General features: G+C 41.3%; 1 protein-coding gene across 1 annotated transcript in view; it reads left to right on the top strand.

Moving 5' to 3' along the window:
* Positions 1–21504, top strand: part of PKDCC (protein kinase domain containing, cytoplasmic) — an 85589-nt gene that overhangs the window by 54626 nt on the left and 9459 nt on the right. Inside the window, exon 6 of the mRNA XM_077485700.1 lies at positions 19697–19870. Within this exon, the coding sequence (XP_077341826.1) occupies positions 19697–19870 (174 nt within the window). The remainder of the gene's footprint in view (positions 1–19696; positions 19871–21504) is intronic.

Genomic DNA, 21504 nt, shown 5'->3' with positions numbered 1-21504 from the left:
AGTTGTAAAACATTTATTGCACTTTAAATTATAATGTACTCCTCGCGTTGTTTCGGCAACCCCGGCGCACTGTACAGAAGAGGCCTACAAAGCTTTTCCCTGTGTGAAGCCAGAGAGCGGAACAAGCTGGCCGGTCACGGGAAGAGTACTGTCATTATCAGATTTCCTTTGATAAATTAGGATATTTGTATGAGATCTTGCTGTTAAATAACAGTATAGAAAGCTTTGCTTACGTATTTCCCTAAGACCCCTTTCACACCACACTGCCCATTGCGTCAGTGGTAAAACGCTGCTATTTTTAGTGGCGTTTTATCACCGGATTTGAGACGGATTTGCGGTGCATTTCGGCCGCTAGCGAGGCGCTTTTACCCCCGCTAGTGGCCGCGAAAGGGTTAAAACCGCTGGCAATACGCCGCAATAGCGGCGTTTTGCCGGCGGTATTACAGCGCTGCTCCATTGATTTCAATGAGGAGCAGCGGTGGAGGAGCGGTAAACACACCGCTCCAAAGAAGCTGCTGGCAGGACTTTTTTCTGACGACCTGCCAGCGCACCACTGTAGTGTGAAAGCCCTTGGGCTTTCACACTACATACAATGGTGCAGCTTCTTTAGGGCAGATTGCAGGCGCTATTTCTAACGCTATAGCGCCTGCAAAACGCCCTGGTGTGAAAGGGGTCTTAAGCCGGCCATACGCGGTGTGAATCTCAGCCGGTTTAGCAGAAACCGGACAATATTTGAACCATTAATGGGCAGGCTGAATGTACCAAGTTGATCAATCAATCAGCTTGGCTACAACCAGCCTGCTGGATTATTTTAGGATTATCACTAGCGGCTGACACTGCTAACAATAATCACTGTCTTCTCCCGGCAGGGAGAGCTGCCCCCGCCCCCCCGGCGGGAGAAGACAATTACTGATTCTCCTGTCAGCACTGTCTGTGTTAATGGGAGAATGATGCTAATTTCTTTCCTGCAACCTATGGAAAATTTGCACCGTATATGGCCGGATTTCGAGCTTGCGAGCCAGTCCTTCTTGTCCAACATCAGCACCTAACCTCACAAATCCGCTTCTGAAAGAATGGTCCAAAAAAGAGGGTTGGGACTTTAAATGGGGTGTATATTGTGGCTAGTCGGCGTGGGTCAGATGTAAAAACATGTATTTATTAATACATTTATGTTTGTCATGATTGAGTAGGTACGTTACAAATAGTACATGCATAACAGAAATACCTAATGATACAAATCATGTAGATGAATAAGTAGCATGTTAAAAAAAAACATAACTGTTCTACATGTAAAGAGTAAATATCCTCAATAAAAAAAATGACAGAAAATTTGTATTATTGGAAAAACAGCTTAAAGTGGAAGTAAACCCATCGATTTAAACAGTTAAAAAAAAAAAGGCATGCCGGGAATGCTAACTGCACATTGGCTGTGCTCTCAGCCAAACTATCAAACCATCCAATGGCTGGTGTCATAACGAATCACATGTGCAGCACCATAGCAGTTGAAGTTTAAACAGAGTCAAAGATGGCAGCTTTCTTGGCTGAAAACGATAGGGGAGTTTACTTCCACTTTAATCCAAAGAACATGTGAATATAACGTAGGGCATCTGTGTAAGCCCGACGTGTTTTATGGAATATGTCCAATCTTCAGGGGCGGATGCATACTGACTCTACAAAGAGACATAAATGTATTAAAGTAGACCGGTAATAAACCAAAAATAAAAACTGGTCAAGAATGGTCAAACATTCCCATAGACACACTCCTAAACCTTGTGGACAGCCTACCCAGAAGAGTTGAAGCTGTTATAGCTGCAATGGGTGGGCCAACTCAATATTGAACCTACGGACTAAGACAGGGATGCCATTAAAGTTCATGTGCGTGTAAAGGCAGGTGTCCAAATACTTTTGGTAATATAGTGTATATCACATCAAGTGGTTATAACATGTGTTACTGTAATGCACTGTAGATGTGCACTACAATTAGTGGCAGCCTGTAATGCAGGTCGCAGGGGCACAGCCCCCCTATCCATGCGTCTGGCCCCCTAATCTACATGTGGGGTGCCAAATGCGTGGATTCCAATGGGTTTGTTTGTTTTTCTTGAAGCACGTGATTAGAGCCAGAGGCTCTAATGGGTTCGGGGTGCAGAGCCTACCGAGTTGTGTGACAATTGCAAATTGATGTTCGCTACTGTCTTCCTAAATTTTCCTCCTGGCCAATCAGGAAGCAGGTCATGAGACCCATCACCTGATCTGCCAAAAGGAAAACTGATCCCATTGGCCGCCTAGGAGGAGAAGAGGAGTTGCATGACAGAAGCCATTGTGATGCAGAGTAGGAGGAGATGCCGCCGACGGAGCCCGCAGCCCGGAGGAAGCACTGCCCGAAAGATGGGGTAAGTGTGGGGCTGGTGACTGACCAAGGGGTGGGGTGTGCGGGAGATCCGACTGACCGTGGGTGGCTGTGGGTGCACTGTTTGCCGCGCCCCCCAAAAAAACACCACCAGCCGCCACTGATTACAATGCAAAGTCAACTTCTCATCTGCAGTACACTGTGTTAATAAGCACACCCCAACATACAGATAATATATACTTTTTGCATTGCTTGCACTACTCTTAAAAAAAATTCTGCAGGGCCTATTTTTTTTTTATACATTGAGGAACATTGACAGCCTATTCATTTTGTGTTCCGGTGTGAATGACCCCAAGGTGTATGAGATCTGAAATATTGCTAGGAATGAAACTTTGTGAAAGCAATATGATTGTGTAATATCAGACAGCCAATAAACCTAAACAAGAAAAGTTCAAAAGTTTCTGTTGATTCGCACAAAGACAAGGATGGTGTGAACTGTTTAGTAAAGGCACGCAGTGCGGCCCCGGGGTCGCTGACCCAGAGTGTACCAGCAGGTGATAGCTGAAAAGGAACCTTGGGCTGCCTTCCAACTGGTAGCTAAAATTGGTAGTAAATGCAGTCAGGTTTGCTGGGGCTGAAATAACTGGTCATTAAGAGCGATTAAAATCAGATTGAAGATAATCCCGGCTATGTAAAACAATGAAAATCTGGTCACAAGGCTTTTTTGGGCCGGGAGCAAATCCTCATTAAAGAAAACGCTACAGTCCGGGTGAGGTATGCGCTTCTAAAAGAATCCGTCAAATGTCCATAGAGTGATGGTTTAACCCTTTGGCTGCCAGCGCTATTTTTTTCGAAACATAAAACCCCAAACATTATATTTTCTGGAAGGAGAGAAAAACGGTGGTTGTTTTTCTGTATGTAACAGAATATTTGTGCTGCTGTTGATCAAATCTACACTATATTATCAAAAGTATTGGGACGTCTGCTTTTACACACGTGAACTTTAACGATATCCCAGTCTTAGTCCGTAGGGTTCAATATTGAGTTGCCCCCCTTTTTGCAGTTATAATAGCTTCAACTCTTCTGGGAAGGCTGTCCACAAGGTTTAGGAGTGTGCCTATGGGAATGTTTGACCATTCTTCCAGAAGCACGAGAAGGCCTGGCTCGCAGTCTCCGCTCTAATTCACCCCAAAGATGTTCAGGTTGGGGTGCAGGCCAGTCAAGTTTATCCACCCCAAACTCACTCATCCATGTCTTTATGGACTTTTCTTTGTGCACTGGTCCAAATTATTTGGTGGAAGGGGTGCCCCCATAGCAAACTGTTTGCTGTGGGGGCACTTGGCAGGAGTGAAGGGCCAGGAGCACCAGCGAGGGATCCCGAGAAGAGGAGGACCTGGGCTGTTCTGTGCAAAACAACTGCACAGAGCAAGTAAGTATAACATGCCTTTAGTATCACTTTAAAGTGAATGCAAGGGTTTTTTTTTGTTTAAAATAACAAACATATCATACTTACCTCCACTGTGCAGCTTGTTTTATACAGAATGGCCCTGAACCTGCTCTTCTGGGGTCCCCCGACGGCTTTCGCTTCTCCTGCTCGCATCAGATAACCCCATTGGAGAAGTGTTTCCCCGAGGGGGCTGCTTTGTGGGCGCGCTCCCAAGTCCAGCAGTCGGCATCCATAGCCACCGAATGTATGACTCGGCCCCACCCCCCCAGTGCTCATGTCATTGGATTTGATTGACAGCAGCGGGAGCCAATGGCTGAGCTGCTATCAATCTAGCCAATCACGACACGAGACACCGACTAGAGCTGGTGTGCTTGTCCCAGGCACGAGAAAAAGAGGGATCAAGAAAGTAAAACGGGGCCACTGGGGGGCTGCTGCACTGCAAGAGGTTTTTCACCGCAATGCATAGAATGCATTGAGGTGAAAAACCACAAATGCTTACAACCCCTTTAAGGACTGGTAAGCTATTAAAGTGATTGTAAAGACAGAAGGTTTTTTATCTTTATGCATTGTATCCATTACGGTAAAAAACCTTATGTGTGCAGCAGCCCCCCTCAGCCCCCTTAATACTTACCCGAGGTCCCTCTAAATCCAGCGATGTTGGAGGAGTGTCTCAGCTGCCTGGGATACCCCTTCTTATTGGCTAAGACAGCAGCGCAGCGCCATTGGCTCCCACTGCTGTCAATCAAAATCAGCCAGCCAATAAGTATAGAAAGGGGCTGAGGCCTGGCCCATGGCTCCATGTCTGAATGAACACAGGGAGCTGCGGCTCGACTCGGGTGCCCCCATAGCAAGCTGCTTGCCGTGGGGGCACTCAGCAGGAGGGAGGGGCCAGGAGAATTGAAGAGGGACCAGAGAAGAAGAGGGCAACTTTGTGCAAATCCACTGTACAGAGGAGAAAAGTATGACATGTTTGTTATTTTTAGGTTTAAAAAAAGAACAAGACTTTACAATCACTTTAAATGTTACATTTCTGTTCTCAGGTTTAGATAATTGTTGCATGTTGCAAAATAAAATAAGTGTACAAACGTTTACATTGAAAATGTAGTTATGCTACATTCCTTGTTTTCCCGTCACATTATTATTCTTTGCCACTCTGGGTCTCCCGGTATGATGTATGCATCTTTTTAAATTTATGACTGCGTTTCTTGTATTAGGCAAGTATTTATTTGTTTTAAACATCATTAGTCTGGAAATTGACCAGAACTTTGACCTTTCTGATGATGTGATTTACTGCTGGGAGACTTCAAATTCCATTGACTTCATTTAAATAAGCTTCCTTCTTTTTTTCTTTTTTTTTTTTTTAAGAAGACAAAGCCCCTAGATCATTAGCTGGGAGATAGGGGCTCGGCGTGAGCCAGACACAAATGGCGTTTACTTAGGATCAGCCTTGCTCTCTTCTAGACCAGGACCGATGTTTCTAATGGCAGGAAGGCAAGAAAAGTTTTTGTTAATAGCTAGGAAACTATAAACAGTTCTGTGTTACATGTGTTGGAAACCAATGTGTATATTTCACCCAAGACAGGAAGTTGGTCCTCCCAAATACAGAAAACATGAATCCCATTGACAGGGTTCACAAGTAGACCATGCAAAAACGATATTGTGATACAGTCTGCTGAACTGGATAAGAGCCTGTAAGGATTAAAAGGAGTGTATAGTTTTACTTTTTCTAAAATATTCTAGATATACTGGTAAGAGAGATCGGGTTGATGTAAATAGTCTTATGAATGTCTGGTTCTTCCGTTATGATCACAATTCGTAAATTTGTACATTCGTACATTCGTAAATTCGTAAATTCATACATTCATAAATTCGTACATTCCTAAATTCGTAAATTCATACATTCATACATTCCTAAATTCATAAATCCGTACATTTGAAAAATTCCTAAATTCGTACATTCGTAAATTCCTAAATTCATACATTCGTAAATTCCTAAATTCGTACATTCAGAAATTCGTACATTTACACATTCGAAAATTTGTATATTCGTAGATTCCTACATTGGTAAATTAGAAAATTTGTAAATTTTGAAATTTGAAAATTCGAAATCTGAAAATTCTAAAATCTGAAATAGTAACTAACTATTAGATTAGGTATAGGTATTGTAATTTCCTTTCAGATTTGGCTGTTATTGAACGTAATGAATACGAATTTATCCGAAGTTACGAATTATCCAAAATAACGAATGCCGTATCTAAACAAATGGAACGGAACAAATTAATAATAAATAATAAAAAGTTTTTATTATTATTAATGTTATTTATTATTATTAATTCATTATGTTCCATTCGTTTAGATATGGCATTCGTTATTTCGGATAATTCGTAACTTGGGATAAATTTGTATTTTTTACATTCACTAACCTTCAACTAACTAGTTATTATTAGGTAATTATTTCAGATTTCTGAATTTCCGAATTTACAAATTTACGATGTACGAATCTCTGAATGCACGAATGTACGAATTTACAAATGTACGAATGTACGAATTTAGGAATGTGTGAATGTATGAATTTACAAATTTTCAAATATTCGAATTTACGAATACTTGGAAAAATGTATTAAACGGGTTTTAATGAATTTTGACAAATTTGTTAATTCTGAAATATCTGAATTAACGAGTTTGTCGAAATTCATTAAAAAACTAATTCGGAACGAAACGAATTGCACATGTCTACTTTTTACTAAGCTGTCTCAGGATGGCCATGTCCTGAGAAACATCCTGGAACCTGTATTCTGCCCTCCTGATCTCAGTGTTGTGCCCTCCTAAACCCCCTGTACTGTGCCTTTCTGCCTCCACCCCTGTACTGTGCCTGTTGTGTTGATTAGTCTTTGATTTATGGATTTTTTTTTATTGTTTAAAATCAATTTTTTGAAAGTACAAAAAAAAAATATATGTTTAATTCTATCAACTATTTATACTTTAATTGTCATGAGTAGGTGTGAAAATTGGGGCAGGCTAGTAGGGACCCAGGGGTCCATGAAGCTATTAGGACGGCCCTGTGTTCACTACCTTCCAGTGCTTTTGTTTTATTACTCTTGCTTGCAAAAAATTTCCTATTAGTTGGCTCTACTCCAAGTTTTGCTGATATCTCATGTCAACTGTTGATAAAGTGTTACTTAACCCACAACAGTAAAATCAGTCTTTATATTCAGTAAAGCATGCTTGCTATACTCACTGTGGAACCTAAGGGGTTAATCCTCTGCATTGTGTAAAGGGCTGTTTGATCCTGTCTTCTCTGATCCTCCCCTTCTTCCACTGACCCCTGGACAAGTCCGGATAAGACAGATCCTTTGGAGTCAGGCTGCACATGCTCAGTTTGGTGTGTATTGTCAGAGAGGTTTTTTTGTTTTCTTGGGAGAGAGCATGTGATCAGCACAGGGCCAATTAGCACTGTCCAGACATGTCCAGGCAGAGAGTCAGGAGCCATACAGCCTCATAGGACAGCTCAGTGCAGTATGAAAACTCCTCCTATAAGCTTCACCAGGAACTGATAGAAGTCACAAGACTGCTATATACTGCTGATGAGAAAAGGTATTTAGCAGTTTTATATTTACTAAAATAATTGCATTTCCATGCTCTGTGTACTGTGGTAGACCAGTTATAGTGAATGCAGGGTCCTGGGTTTAGTAACACTTAAAAGTGTTTGTTAAAAAATAAAAAATAAATCAGATCCGGGTCCCTTAAAGCAGATTAAACAGCATAGTGCTGTGTAATCTGCCCCCTCTAAACTGTAAAAAAAAAAAATCTCCCTCAAGCTGTCACTTCCTGTATCCCCTCTCTGTACTGACCACGAATATCAGGGCTGCTGAGCCCTGACCACCGTGGTCAAAGTGCGTCCCTCCATCATCTGCAGCTGTCCTCTCTGAAAAACTATAGTAAATGGGTGTTCTGGATCTTTTGGTCCTCTCCTGACATTTATATTTATTATTTCTATATATCTGTATAATATATAATTGTATCATATAAATATGTAATCATAGCTAATAACATAGCTGAGGCTTGCTTGAAACCTTGCTTATACTCTCATGGTCTGAATATGAGACTTTTGTTTTCAATTAGTTTTCAATTGGCATCAAATGATTATATGGTATTTGGAAAGCCTTAAGGGCAAAATTATAAGGTAAATATTTTTCTAATCTACAGCCATTTCCTAGATGCTGCTCCTCTAGCAGAACAAAACAAGCAGAAACAGACATCCCGAACCTACTCAAGAGAAATAAGAGTAGCACTCAACCTTCATCTCAGCTGTCATTCTGTGCGCCAGGCCAAAGGAGTTTAATCCATTCCATGGGGCTTCATTGCAAAAATTTGTCAATATGGAACCTTAATATCCAAAAAAATAATCCTAAGGGCTCTTTCACACAGGCAGCCAGAGTGCAGTAGAAACAGGCAGTTGAGCTGTAGCTTTACTGCCCTTCAACATCCCATCTAAACTCTACAAATGCAGCCAGACGGTGCTTTGCTTTGAGGCTGCATAAATTTATCTCAGCTTGCTGAGGTCAACAGGAGCACCACGCTCTTTCACTCCTTCCCGCCAAACCTATTGTAATATGATGGCCGGACGGGGCCTTATTATCCTGGGAGGACGTCATATGATGTCCTTCCAGGATCACACACCACACACACGCCCCACGGGCCATGCTCTGGTGTGATCTATAATGCGATGTGTCCACCGGACACAGCAGATGACAGATCACTGTACTGGCCATGTGATCACTGTGGCCAATCACAGCAAATCACATGACAATTGAAAACAATGAAAGGCTTTGATTCATGCCTTTCATTATGTACTATTGTGATGAGCTCTGTGATTAGTCACAGTGATTACATAGTAAAGATAGGGTTAACCACAGCCCATCTGTACCATGTGATTAGCTGTGGCCAATCACGGCTAATCACAATAGTAAACAGCGAATGAATAGTGTGTATTCAGAAAAAAAAGGTTGCTTATAACTATAAAATGTATAGTTATAAGCAAAAAGTAGTAGTAGTAGTACAGTGTTACTATAGTAACACTATTGCTCTGGTCACTGTACGTAAAAAAAAGAAAACTGTAAAAAAATATTAAAAGTTTTTTTTTTAATACTTTCACAAGTCAGTGTCCCTGATCATCACCAAACCACTTATATGATGACATTGTACTGCCCTGGTGACAATATGTAGAACATTTTACACAAATTGTGAAAAAAAATATTTTTTTTCATTTATTCATTTCCCCAAAAATCATGTCAAAGAATTACAACTTCAAAAAAACTCGCCATCCCTCTTACTTAATACCTTGGTCTGTCTACTATTTAAAAAGGGGTCATTTGGGGGATATTTGTACTGTTCCGCCGTTTTTAGGCCTCGAGAAATGAGATAGGCCATCAGTACATTAGGTGTGATCAATTTTCAGATGTATATCATAGTTTGTGGACTCTCTAACTTTCCTACAGACTAAATAATATACACTGATTTCGGTTATTTTCACCAAAAAAAAAATGTAGCAATAATTTTTTTGCCTAAATTAGCATAGAATACTAGCTCATTATGAAATACCTTAGATCGGAGCCTTCGTATCTGTTCCTGTACACCGCTCCGGCTGGCGATCACGGGCTCCGGCGCTGTGATGGGAGCCGCCGGTAATGGCACATTACCTGAAGCAATGGCACAGATGTCATCTGCACATGCTGATACAGGGGATATTTCTTAAACCGTTCAGGTTTAGGAGATATCTGGGGTAGCTATAGGTAAGCCTTATCATAGGCTTACCTGTAGTAAAAAGTAGTCTGTAAGGGTTTACAACTACTTTAAAGTTCCTTAATTTACACACCAAGTTCACCCCTTTGATCTAAGAAAGAAAAGTTACAATGTTTCTAGTTCTCTACCTGCACCCACTATTGTGAAAAACTTGGCAGACTGCCCAGTTTTTTTCTTTTGACAGCTGAGTGAACAGAGAATTCTCTACACGTGTTACAGGAATGAATCAGAAAATTCTGCATAGAGATCATGAGGGGGTTGAATCGAGATCCCAATTTTTTAATGAGTCATCGTGCAGCACTATTATGCTAACCCAACCACAATCAGAACACCCAGTTATTTATTGAATCCACATGGATTGTTTCTTGTTTCTTTAAACCCTGATGACGAGATCAAAGCTTAGCCCCTGAAACGCGTTGGATCCTTATAGAAACATCTTTGGAATAAACATATTTGGACTTGAATATTCACATATGCACTTAAATTTTAGATCCTTTCATCAGAAAGGAAGAGCATGACCAAGACTAGAATGAAGAAAGAGATGCCAATGAAAGAGAGAGCGCATAAGAGAAAAGAGAAAAAGAAACAGAGAGAGAGAGAGAGAGCGGGTGTGATCTCTCTCTCTAGATTTAAATCTCACCCTTTGCAAACACATGCACTGTACAACCCCGAGGAATAATTATTTACATAGGCTTAGTATAAGCATGACCGTGTGGTTTACATATCGCATGCTACGTACAATTGCAAAATATGAATCTGCTGAGTTATTACATCTATGGCATGTTTATAAATGAGCTAAGTTGTAATATTTAAAAGTGATTAATTCACTGATGGTTTGGGCAATAAAGGCAGCTCAGTGATGGCTGGAGGAACTCGGAGGAGCTGTGAACAGAGAACAAGAGGGTGGCTTTTAAAGCCATCTGAGACTGAAAGGCAGCCAAAGCAGGCTGGTAATATATTAGTCAGTACAGAAGAGCGCGAGAAAATAAAGTGACATTTTCCATGTTCTCTTTCTCATCGTCGATTAGAGAGAGTCAGAGGGAACTTCAGTTGGCAGAGAGAGCTAGTGTTTTTTTTTTCCTTAAAGGGGGTATTCATGTTTAAAAAAAAATTGAGATTTGATTTTCTGGTATTGTTGTAAATGTGGTCTGAAAGTAATTTTTGGCACGATTTATTCATCTTGCTCATAGGGACTCTGTCAGCCTCTCAGTTCGCCTGCTGGAACCCTAAGGGCTTATTCACACCAGCGGGTGAAGGGTGGTAGAACCCAGGCTGAGATGCGTTTTTACCACTCCCAAACCACTCTACCTTTAACTTCAGAGGCGGTGTGTACAACTACTGCAGAAAGAATTTTACCCCCTACGCCTGCCGAGCACAACCCATTCAAGTAAATGGGGCCACCCTGCAAGTGCCCTTCAACCACAGCAATGCCTGTGGTTGCGACATGTAAGTGCAGGGTTAAAGCAGGCAGTGGAGAGGCAATACAACACCTTTTCATTGCCTTTCAAACACTCTCTGAAGAGCAAACCGGAAGTGTGAACAAGCCCTAAGACTCGGTTCACACTACTGCGATCTGAAATTTGTGTGACTTACAGTGCGAGTTTGCCAGGTGGCTTCCTGGCATTTTGAGTATTACTTTGAAGGAACATTAGAAGCACATTTTGGAAATTCCTGGGTAATTTTCCTGTAATGTTGGATCCAAATCACATCAATATAGATGAGGATCTAACTTGGAGTTCCATTAAAGTCTTTGAGCACAAGTCGGATAGAAGTCGGCTTGAAGTAGTACAGGAACCATTTCTAAAGTCACCGACTTCAGTACGAGACAGCTCCCACAGACTAAAATGGGATTTCACGTGTCATGCGACTTGGGGTCTCACAAGTTGCATCCCAAGTCGCGGCAGTGTGAACCGAGTCTATGAATAGTCCCTAGGTAGTTCTGTGCGTCAATGTTAGAGCTTACCCAGTGTTAATGACCTTTTTCCACTACTTCGTGTCAGTGGATTGGTCTGGTGATTGGCTGATCATACTTAGGCACTGGGTATGAAAGGTCACCTGCCCCATAATTGAAAATACAGAGAGCTTTAACAGATGAACGGAGCAGCAGGAGAGAACAGTGATAGAATCATTGGGCAATAGGGTGAAGGGGGGTGGGGGTATTACATAGAAAACTTTCACTTACACTTAATGGCCAAAGTCACAGGTTCCTTTTAAAGTAAAGTGGTAATGGGAGAAATATATAGGATGTGTGGGGAAAAGGTCATCCAGTGCCCAGGGTGTAGATGCTAAATTGCACATGACCAGGGAGAGGAAGTACAAGACTTCATTTCCATCAGGTGCCCATACTGAGGGTGGTCTGCTGCTGCTCTGCATCAAGGGAGGCATTTATCTACAATTGCTCCTTGAAGCCTAGTAGAGCACTGCCCTGTGCTTTAATGCTTAACATTCTATCACAGGGCATCTGCTGCCACTTTGAAGTCCTGGAAACAGGGAGGGGACAATGCAGCTCACCACCCTCCACACATACATACACCACATAAAACTCTGCACCTGGGGCAGCTGCCCCTCCTGTCCCCCCTCTCCCCCTGTGTATGTGAGCTGCCATTGCTGAGAGCCTTCTAAAACAGTGGCCTGGCAATTATGCTGATCCAATGGCTTCCATAATTCCAGTTGAAGCAAGTATTGTATGCACTATCCAGACTTTTTTCAACTCTGCAGGCTGCCTCCAAGTCACTTATTTAGAAAGTATTAAAGTCAGGAACAACCTAGCATCTAGAATTTTCAGGAGTAGCAATTCCAGAGTTTATACCTTGCAGTACAGGTGTACTTTGTATATTTACTGGATATACTAGACAACTGTATTTGCAGCAATAAGCCTCGTTTCTGTAGGATTGCTGCAGGAAAATCAGCTAACGGTTGGATGTTCTTGGCTGATTACTATTGTTTTCCAGTAAAATAAACCAGAGCCAGGTGCATAGAAATATAACTCCATCTCCTTCATCCATAGGGATAAACATGCACATTCAGCCAACTAAATGATCATTTATAGAACGATCTATACATAGCACCATAGTGCTGTTGTCCCCACACTACCTCGCTGCATGCATCAAAGGCTCAAAGTAGAACTAACCCCCAATGACAAAAAATGTATGAAAAATGTAACGCGTTAAGGATAAAGTCTCCCCCCCCCTAAAAAAATTTGAAGTAAGCAGCTACAAATACCGTAACTGCTGACTTTTAATAAAAGGACACTTACCTGCGGCTTCACAGCTAGCTTCCCACTGTGTATGGTGCAAACCACACTGCACTTGTGAATGGTCCCACAGTCTTCTGGAACCTGAGACATGTTCCAGAAAGGTTACGGGCAAAGAGGGAGGTGCCAAGGTGATCTGAGCGGAAGTGGGAGTGGGTATTAAACCCGGGGTAGAAAGGTGAAACTTCCCCTTTTGGATGAACTTCCGCTTTAATATAGTTTCAAAAGTTGTTTTCAGTAGACCTTTCATTCAAATAATATCTGGTGATCCTGCTATGACAGTCCTATAATAGAAATACAATTGTGTCCCAGGTGTGTTCCTTCATTGTCACCCTGTCACATGCTTCCCTACTGAAGACTACAAGTGGCACACATTGCACAGGCATGGTCCACTGTTGTCACTATCAGGAAGCTGGTCCAGCTCAATGATGACCCTGTACATTTAGGCAAGAAACAGCTAAAATTGACCGTGAGAGATCAACAACACTGTGGTCCAAAAGAACAAACAGTATTTTATTAAAAAAATTAAAATTATAGTTGTACTCATGTAGCAAACTGCATGTCATTTAGTTAGGATTTCAGCCTATATTCATTATTAGTTTTGAATGGACAACAATTAAAGTTACTGTAAAGTCTTGTTTAAAAAAAAAAAAAAAAAGCAAACATGTTATACTGACCTCCTTTATGCAGTTGCTTTTGCACAGAGAGGCACGGATCCTCCTCTTTTCGGGTCCCTCTTGGCTGCTCCTGGCCCCTTCCTCCTTCGAGTGCCCCCACAGCAAGCAGCTTTCTATGGGGACACCCAAGCCGAGTCACAGCTCTCTGTGTCCAATCAGAGACGGAGCCCCTCTCTCCCCCGTTTGGCTGACTGACTTTGACTGACAGCCCTGGGAGCCAATGGCCCCACTGCTGTGTCTCAGCCAATCAGGAGGAGTGTCCCATACAGTTTACAGTGAACATTGCTGGATAGAGATGGGGTTTAGATAAGTAATTAGAGGGTGCTGGGGAGGCTGCTACACACACAAACGTTTTTTTTTTTATCTTAATGCATACAATACATTAACAAAAAAAAAAACCATCTGCCTTTGTAACCCCTTTAAGCAAAACATAAATATATTGGGACTGGTTTTCGGATCAGAAAACTGATTCGTTTATGAAGGCAATGCACAATGAACTCATTCATTTTCTTTTATCAAGTGTTATAGGGAACACACTTATCGACTGAAACTAGGAAAAACAAATTACCACATTATTTGCCCAGGGGCTGTTTTTATCAAGCGTTATGATATCTACAGCAAATGTCAGCACTTTGCCTAATTTACAGCATGTGTTAACTTATTATGCATGTCCAAGGAATTAAAAGGCCTCCCAGCAAACATAAGGGCACTGGCCAACTTCATTTTTGCCTCTAGTTATAGAAAGATGCCTTCAAAACGGTTCTCCAAACATAAAATGTCGCAAGAAGAAAAAAAAACTTTCCCGACAAAATATCCATGATTATGTTGCAATTCTGAACTCAGGTTTTCCCTTCTTAAAGGCTACTACTGATGTGTTAAGGTACTTACTAAGAACAAGAGATTCTTTCTGCAACCAATTAGATTCAGAGTACATTGTAAGTTTGAATGTGATTTGTAGTTATGAGAATTAGGGAAATGGAGTTGATTTACTAAAGAAAAAAGGGCTGCAGTATGTTCACTTGAAGTGTAATTCCATTTTTGTGGGAAAAAAATATAGCAAAAAAAATTATAATAATAATAATAATAATATAGCATATACAGGCATGTTGTAATTTAATGTTATCAAAATAGCCTTTTTTTCTCACAACGCTGTAATTGTCTGTCAAATTCAATGCAATATGGCAACCTGGAGGCCTTCCCTACACAGTTGATGTACAGAATACCTTCAAATATGTCACTTCCTGCTTCTGTGATTGGCTCACTGATTTCCTTAGAAGTCTGCAAGATAGATAGAAGATATAAATCAGATTTTAGACTTCCTCTGCAATACAAATATAAGATTTGGTGAGATACTCCCCAAAGGTTAATCACTTCTTTTTTTTATCCAGATTTTTTTTTTATTGAAGTAAACATATAAATACATACATATTCAAGCACATGCTCAAGCAACAAGGGTATCAAACTTGCTTAACCACTTCAATACAGGGCACTTAAACACCTTCCTGCCCAGACCAATTTTGAGCTTTCAGCGCTGTCGCACTTTGAATGACAATTGCGCGGTCATGCTACACTGTACCCAAATGACATTTTTATCATTTTTTTTTCCCACAAATAGAGCTTTCTTTTGGTGGTATTTGATCACCTCTACGGTTTTTATTTTTTGCGCTACAAATAAAAAAATACCGAAAAATTTGAAAAAAAATATGTTTTTTTTTGTTTCAGTTTCAAAACTTTGTAAATAAGTACGTTTTCTCCTTCACTGATGGGCACTGATGGGTCTACACTGATGGGCACTGATAAGGCGGCACTGATGGGCACCAATGAAGTGGCACTGATGAGGTGGCATTGATGGACACTGATAGGCGGCACTGATAGGCGGCACGGATGGGCGACACGGATGGGCGACATGGATGGGCACTGATAGGTGGCACAAATTGGCACTGATAGCTGGCACGGATTGGCATGGATGGGCGGCAGAGATGGGCATGGATAGGCGGCACAGATGGGCATGGATAGGCGGCACAGATGGGCATGGATAGGTGGCACAGATGGGCATGGGTGGGCACTCATAGGCGGCACAGGCGGGCACTCATAGGCGGCACAGGTGGGCACTCATAGGCGGCACAGGTGGGCACTCATAACAGGTGGGCACTCATAGGTGGCACAGGTGGGCACTCATAGGCGGCATTGGTGTTATACTGTACTAATGGATGCCAATCAGTGCCAAACAATAATGCATGCCAATCAGTGATGCCCATTGTGGGCACTGATTGGCATCCATTATGGGCACTGATTGGCATCCATTGTGCTGACCATTGGCATCCCTGGTGGTCTAGGGAGGATTACCTTTTCCCTGGTGGTCTGGTGGCGTCCCTGGTGGTCCAGTGTGGGCATCCTTGGGGGGGGCTGTGCTGATAATCGATCAGCACAGACCCCCCCTGTCAGAGGAGCAGCCGATCGGCTCTCCTCTACTCCCGTCTGCCAGACGCGAGTGAGGAAATGCCGATCACCGGCTCTTCCCATTTACACTGTGATCAGCCGTGATTGGACACGGCTGATCACGTGGTAAAGAGTCTCCGTCGGAGACTCTTTACTGAGATCGTAGTTGCCGGGTGTCAGACTGACACCCCGCAACAATGATCGCCGCGATGCGCGTCCCCGGGGGCGCGCAGCGGCTAATAATCCTGAGGACGTCATATGACGTCCGGTCAGGATTATCAAACCACTTTGCCGCCGTCTTTTTGTAATAGGGCGGGCGGCAAGTGGTTAATCTAGCAAACTGTACAATTCTTGATCTCGCCTACATCATATATTCTTCTATACATTTCTTGCCCATCTTAGTTTTTCCTCCAACCATGTTCTTTAATCAGGGTCTTACCATCAACAAAGACTTAGTTCTATTGGTCTGGTATTTAAAGACATCAAGTGCCCATTCCCATTAATCTGCCCATGACCAGATCCACCGGGGCAAGCCCCGTCACATCCAGCCACGGTCCCCAGAGTTTAAGGTTACTCACTTCTAATGGGATACAGACACTGCAGCCTTCCTTCTTGGTCAGCTGAATAAAATGAACCAGTTATTCCCCTTCAGAATGAATATGCAGCCTGGTGAAACAAACAGCTATTTCTTCACAGCAACAAATGTTAGGAATCTGCTACAACATTTGTTAAAATCCCTGCAATGTACATTGATCACCCAGAGGTAGAGTTGCCACCTGTCCCAGATTCACCGGGGCAGTTCGGGTTTTGAATCATGTTTTCAGATTTCAGGCAGGCTGAAACCCGGACACATTATTCAAACCGGGCTGTGGCTCCCCACGTAACCAAGATAGTCTCACACAAATCTGCTGCCATGCGGGCGCTGAGGGTGTCTGTATGGTGAAAGGTTTGGCATCACTGAGGGGGGCAGGGTGATGATGTCAGCAATGCCAATTTGGCCACAAACACTGTTCGCTGCAGAACGCTATGCGCGCCACATGGCTACTCTCCTTGGCGCACCCAAAGGTGTCCCAGGCTTCTAAAATGTTCGGGTTTGGCCAGAAGAAAAGGTGGCAACCCTACCCAGTAGAGATTTTTTTTTTTTTTTAAACAAACATGGGGTTAGTCTTTAAAGAGGAACTGCAGTCTGCTCACACCATTTGTAATAAAAACATATTTGCCATTCTGAAGCGTCTCTCCAACCACTTTGCATTTTATTTTATATATACTGTGATTCTGTACTTGCCAAATATGCTGCAGAAATCTCCCTCCACTGAATCTGGCTGCATCCATTTTAACAGTGGGCAGCTGAATCTGCTGCCTGTTCCCTTCCTGGATTTACACAGACACACAGAGACACTCCTCCAGCTCTGCAGCTCTCATTGGCCCTCTTATGGCTCACCCCCCCCCCCCCCCCCTTCCTGACAAGCTCTCACAAGAGTGAAAGAGAGAGAGCTGTGCACGATGTCATTAGCCTAGGCCAGTGATGGCAAACCTTGGCACCCCAGATGTTTTGGAACTACATTTCCCATGATGCTCCACTACACTGCAGAGTGCATGAGCATCATGGGAAATGTAGTTCCAAAACATCTGGGGTGCCAAGGTTCGACATCACTGGCCTAGGCTAATGACCAGACAAAAAACAGGAAGTGGGTTGTATGAGGTATTTACTGGCGGGAAAAAAAATGTTTTACTATCCAAAGTTAAACCAACAAGGGAAGAAGATTTAATAGATGGAAAGGTGAAAAAATTACTGAAGGTCCACTTTAATGTAGCTATACACAGCTTAATTCTCTCTCGTTCAGCATGCATGCACAATTGCCATTGTTCAGGTTATCAAATGCTTCCCTATTTGCTTTGGGAATCCTGTTCCACGTAATAAATGTTCATGTAGACAAAAAAAAAAGTAAATATATATATATATATATATATATATATATATATATATATATATATATATACATATATATATATATATATATATCAATCACACTGAATCAATCACACAATCAAAACAGCTGTCTAAAAATGTATTTAAAAAAAATAATAAAATTGAGCCCAAATCATTATAGTTTTTTCCATTGATATAACTATTTTATATTCTGGAATACATTTGAATATTTTGCACTACATTCATGCTAGCTTGTACTTAGCATTGTATTTATTAAATATTGCAAGCCTTGACGCCAACTTAATCTAAAACATCTTCACTTCTCATAAACTCTTGGAATATTTTGTTAGGATACTATGGGATTGATTTACTAAAACTGGAGAGTGCAAAACCTGGCTCAGCTGTGCACGGTAGCCAATCAGCTTCTAATTCAGCTTGTTCAATTAAGCTTTGATTTTTTTTTTTAAACTGGAAGCTGATTGGTTCCTGTGCAGAGCTGCACCAGATTTTGCACTCTCTGGTTTCAGTAAATCAGCCCCAATGTATCTGTAATTTTAATATTCCATACAAACCAGCTTGGGTGTTGGTCCTCGCAAATGACGCAACTTACACATTTTTTTAAAGAAACTTGAAAAAAAAAATATTTGAACTTTGTTCATGCTCTTTCTTTGGCTTGTTTGAGAAATTCATATTGTTAACTTTTTTTTTTTTCACATACACATAGATAACTCTCAGCCTGTTTTGTTTCAAAGCTGCAAAGGGATTTCTCCTGGTGCATGCTGTTTAGTGTAAAGCAATTGTTTTATAATGTGCAATGTTTGAATATGAATGTATTAGGTCATTATAAATATTGTTTTTAAGAGTGTATAACAGAAAAAACATTGATGAGCAAAACTCTCTTTCATGTGTGCCCCTCCCCCTTTACCTGCAATTTTTGCAGCAGCTGGAAGGTGTAGTGACACCTAGAAATGGGCAGACCATAAGAAATGGCGTGAGATACCTCCTCAGGCCTTCAGACTGCTATATCAATACACTATAGTTTAGTGTCCTTCTGTATTTGTATATCTTTGCAGTAATATATACTTTTTTGTTTTGGATATATTGAGGAAGAGTTAACATTTCTGTCAGGTTTTTGTTCATGTCTTAGACCTCATTGGGGAGATTTGTCATACTTGCTGTCCCTATGGCACCAGTATAAGAAATGGGGGTAGCAGGTGTCACCATACCTGGGAGAACCAGTAAGCCAGAAGTTCTAGCTCTACCTAAAAATGTGTTTTAGCCTGGACCTCCTTCTAATCCTGACAGATAGTAGGGGAAATCACCCCAACTGGGACACGGAAGGCTTTAGGCTTTCCCCAATGTATTAAAAAACATACAACCAAAAGAAGAGATGGTATACTCTCCATTGACCCATAGCTCATACATCCTCTCTTTGACATCTCCGCAACCAACTTCAGTCTCTTTAGTATCCAACACCCCAAAAGTGTTGAATGCCTGTGTTCCCTGCTATGCGCTGATTCCATCCAACCCCTATGCCACTACTGGACTGGCAATGGGGTTGATGGATAAAGCCACAGTGATGTGGGGGACAAAAGCATCCAAAACCTCCTAAGGTCTTCAATGCTGAAGAGACTAAGGGAGGCTACATTTCTGGAATAGAGTGAACAAAAAAGTCACAAGCTATCGGAATGGTGAGTTATCTGAGTCTTACCCTTGTTTAGAGACCAGACATGGTCTATTGAAGAGAATGCAATCCTTGAGATACGAATGTCTGTAATGTTTACTTTTTGCTTTGTTTCAGAGTATAATCGGGTAGAAGATGCTTCTATAGTAGATGAAGACTACAGATGTTGGCCATCTTATCATCACGATGGATGTCTTCTCTCTGTGTTTGATCTAAATGAAGCAATAGATGTTTGTGAAAACCATTCCCAGTGCAAGGCCTTTGTCTGGACCAATCAGACAACATGGACAGGTAATGCACATTTTTATTGTACATTTGATTCTATGAATTTGTGTTAATCACTATGAAATTATTTTAAAAAGCTGGTGCAAAGAAAACAGAGGTAAAAGTGTGGCTGTGGCCCAAAGCAACCATATATCTCCATTTCCTAGTATGGTTAATGTTGGGTAACCATTTCTATGGAGAATTAGACTTTTTTAATATCTCAAGAAGAAAAATACTGTGTAATAAGTATTTCTTCCCTCAATGGGCTCAATCAATTGGAATTAAAAAAAAGTATGGTCCCAAATAGTCTGTGTTGTCCATAGCAGAGTTTTTCAAGAGTCTGAGAAGAAAGGGGAAGAATCTGAATGATTATTATGGAACATGTAAACTAGCTAATAGGTTTCTTCCTTAGACACTGGTGTGAGCAACACACAGGAGACTGATTTGTAGTTACTCCTGCTTCCAAACCTCTAAAGTAGACTGAAGCCCAAACTGAGAACCCTACAGAGAATGATCCGGGGTCTTTTGAATGTGCCTGTTGTGCTTGTGGAAATTTCTGGTGACTAGGCCTATATTTGTTGCAAAACTGCATAGGCCCAAGCCTTGAACCTCCAAGACTTTCTGAAGCTTGTAGAGCACTAATAAATGTAGCCACAGAAGTCTGACCTGACAATCCCTTCTTACAAATGCGTCTAGGTAGGTGATTGTTTAAGCAGTGATACCATCAGGGGCAGAAGTGTAAGCATTAGGACCTGCATCAAAGGGCAGAATCAATATCTTTAGTTTGAGATGCTTATAAAGTCATTTAGAGTTAATTGATAGGTGTAATTGACCTGCAGTTGACATCCTTCTGACTTGCATTTGATTTGCTTTTAAAGGGTTTTGCCTTCCCATAGACTAGTATGGGAGTGCTAAATCCAGTTAAAGCTTACAAAAGCCCATTGCCTTAGGCTCTGTGATAAAATCTCTGCTCTTCTGTGTCTGATGGAGTGAAGCTATACTCTTGGGCATGGCATATGCTGGAACCTATCGTTCTTTGATAACTGGAGGTCTGCACATTGCTCTATGCTTTTTTAAAAACATTCATACATATGATTTACACTGTAATAAAGAAATCATTTTAAGACATGAAAAAAGCAAGAGTGAACCATCTGCAGATAAAAAGGTGAGAATTCCTTTGTGTCACCGAATAAGTCAATGACTTAGATTTAGCCATACAGATGGTGCCCAGTTCAACAGTCATTAGATCAGTCAGAACTATCTGGGGAGGAAAAACATACAACGCTCTAGTGAAAGATAGGCCAAAATGAATGTGGAAGTGAGGAAGGATGGATGGTGTAATTGAGACTAAGCAGACAGCCAGCAATTCTCGGCTCCTCAGTACAAAAAAGCTGTTATATATATGCAGTACACAGAAGAATAGAATCTGGCTTGGTAAATAGCAATCAGGAAAAAAAATCTGAAAATGTGCCATGAAATTAAATTAGGTGATTATTTTTTTTCATGTTTTATTCAATTATGATTTAAATACTAACTATACTAGACATCTCAGAGGCTAGGCCTGTAAAGAAATACCTTTGTAATAAAAAAAAAATATATATATATATATATGTTTTTGTTTATAATATTTATATATATAAATAATTTTATATATATATATA

Source organism: Lithobates pipiens, unplaced genomic scaffold (genome assembly GCF_037356315.1).
Source record: "Lithobates pipiens isolate NorthernLeopardFrog02 unplaced genomic scaffold, aLitPip1_a1.2 Scaffold_18, whole genome shotgun sequence".
Classification (NCBI taxonomy): Eukaryota; Metazoa; Chordata; class Amphibia; order Anura; family Ranidae; genus Lithobates; species Lithobates pipiens.
The sequence above is the reverse complement of the archived record's forward strand: the minus strand, read 5'-3'. Positions and strand labels throughout refer to the sequence as shown.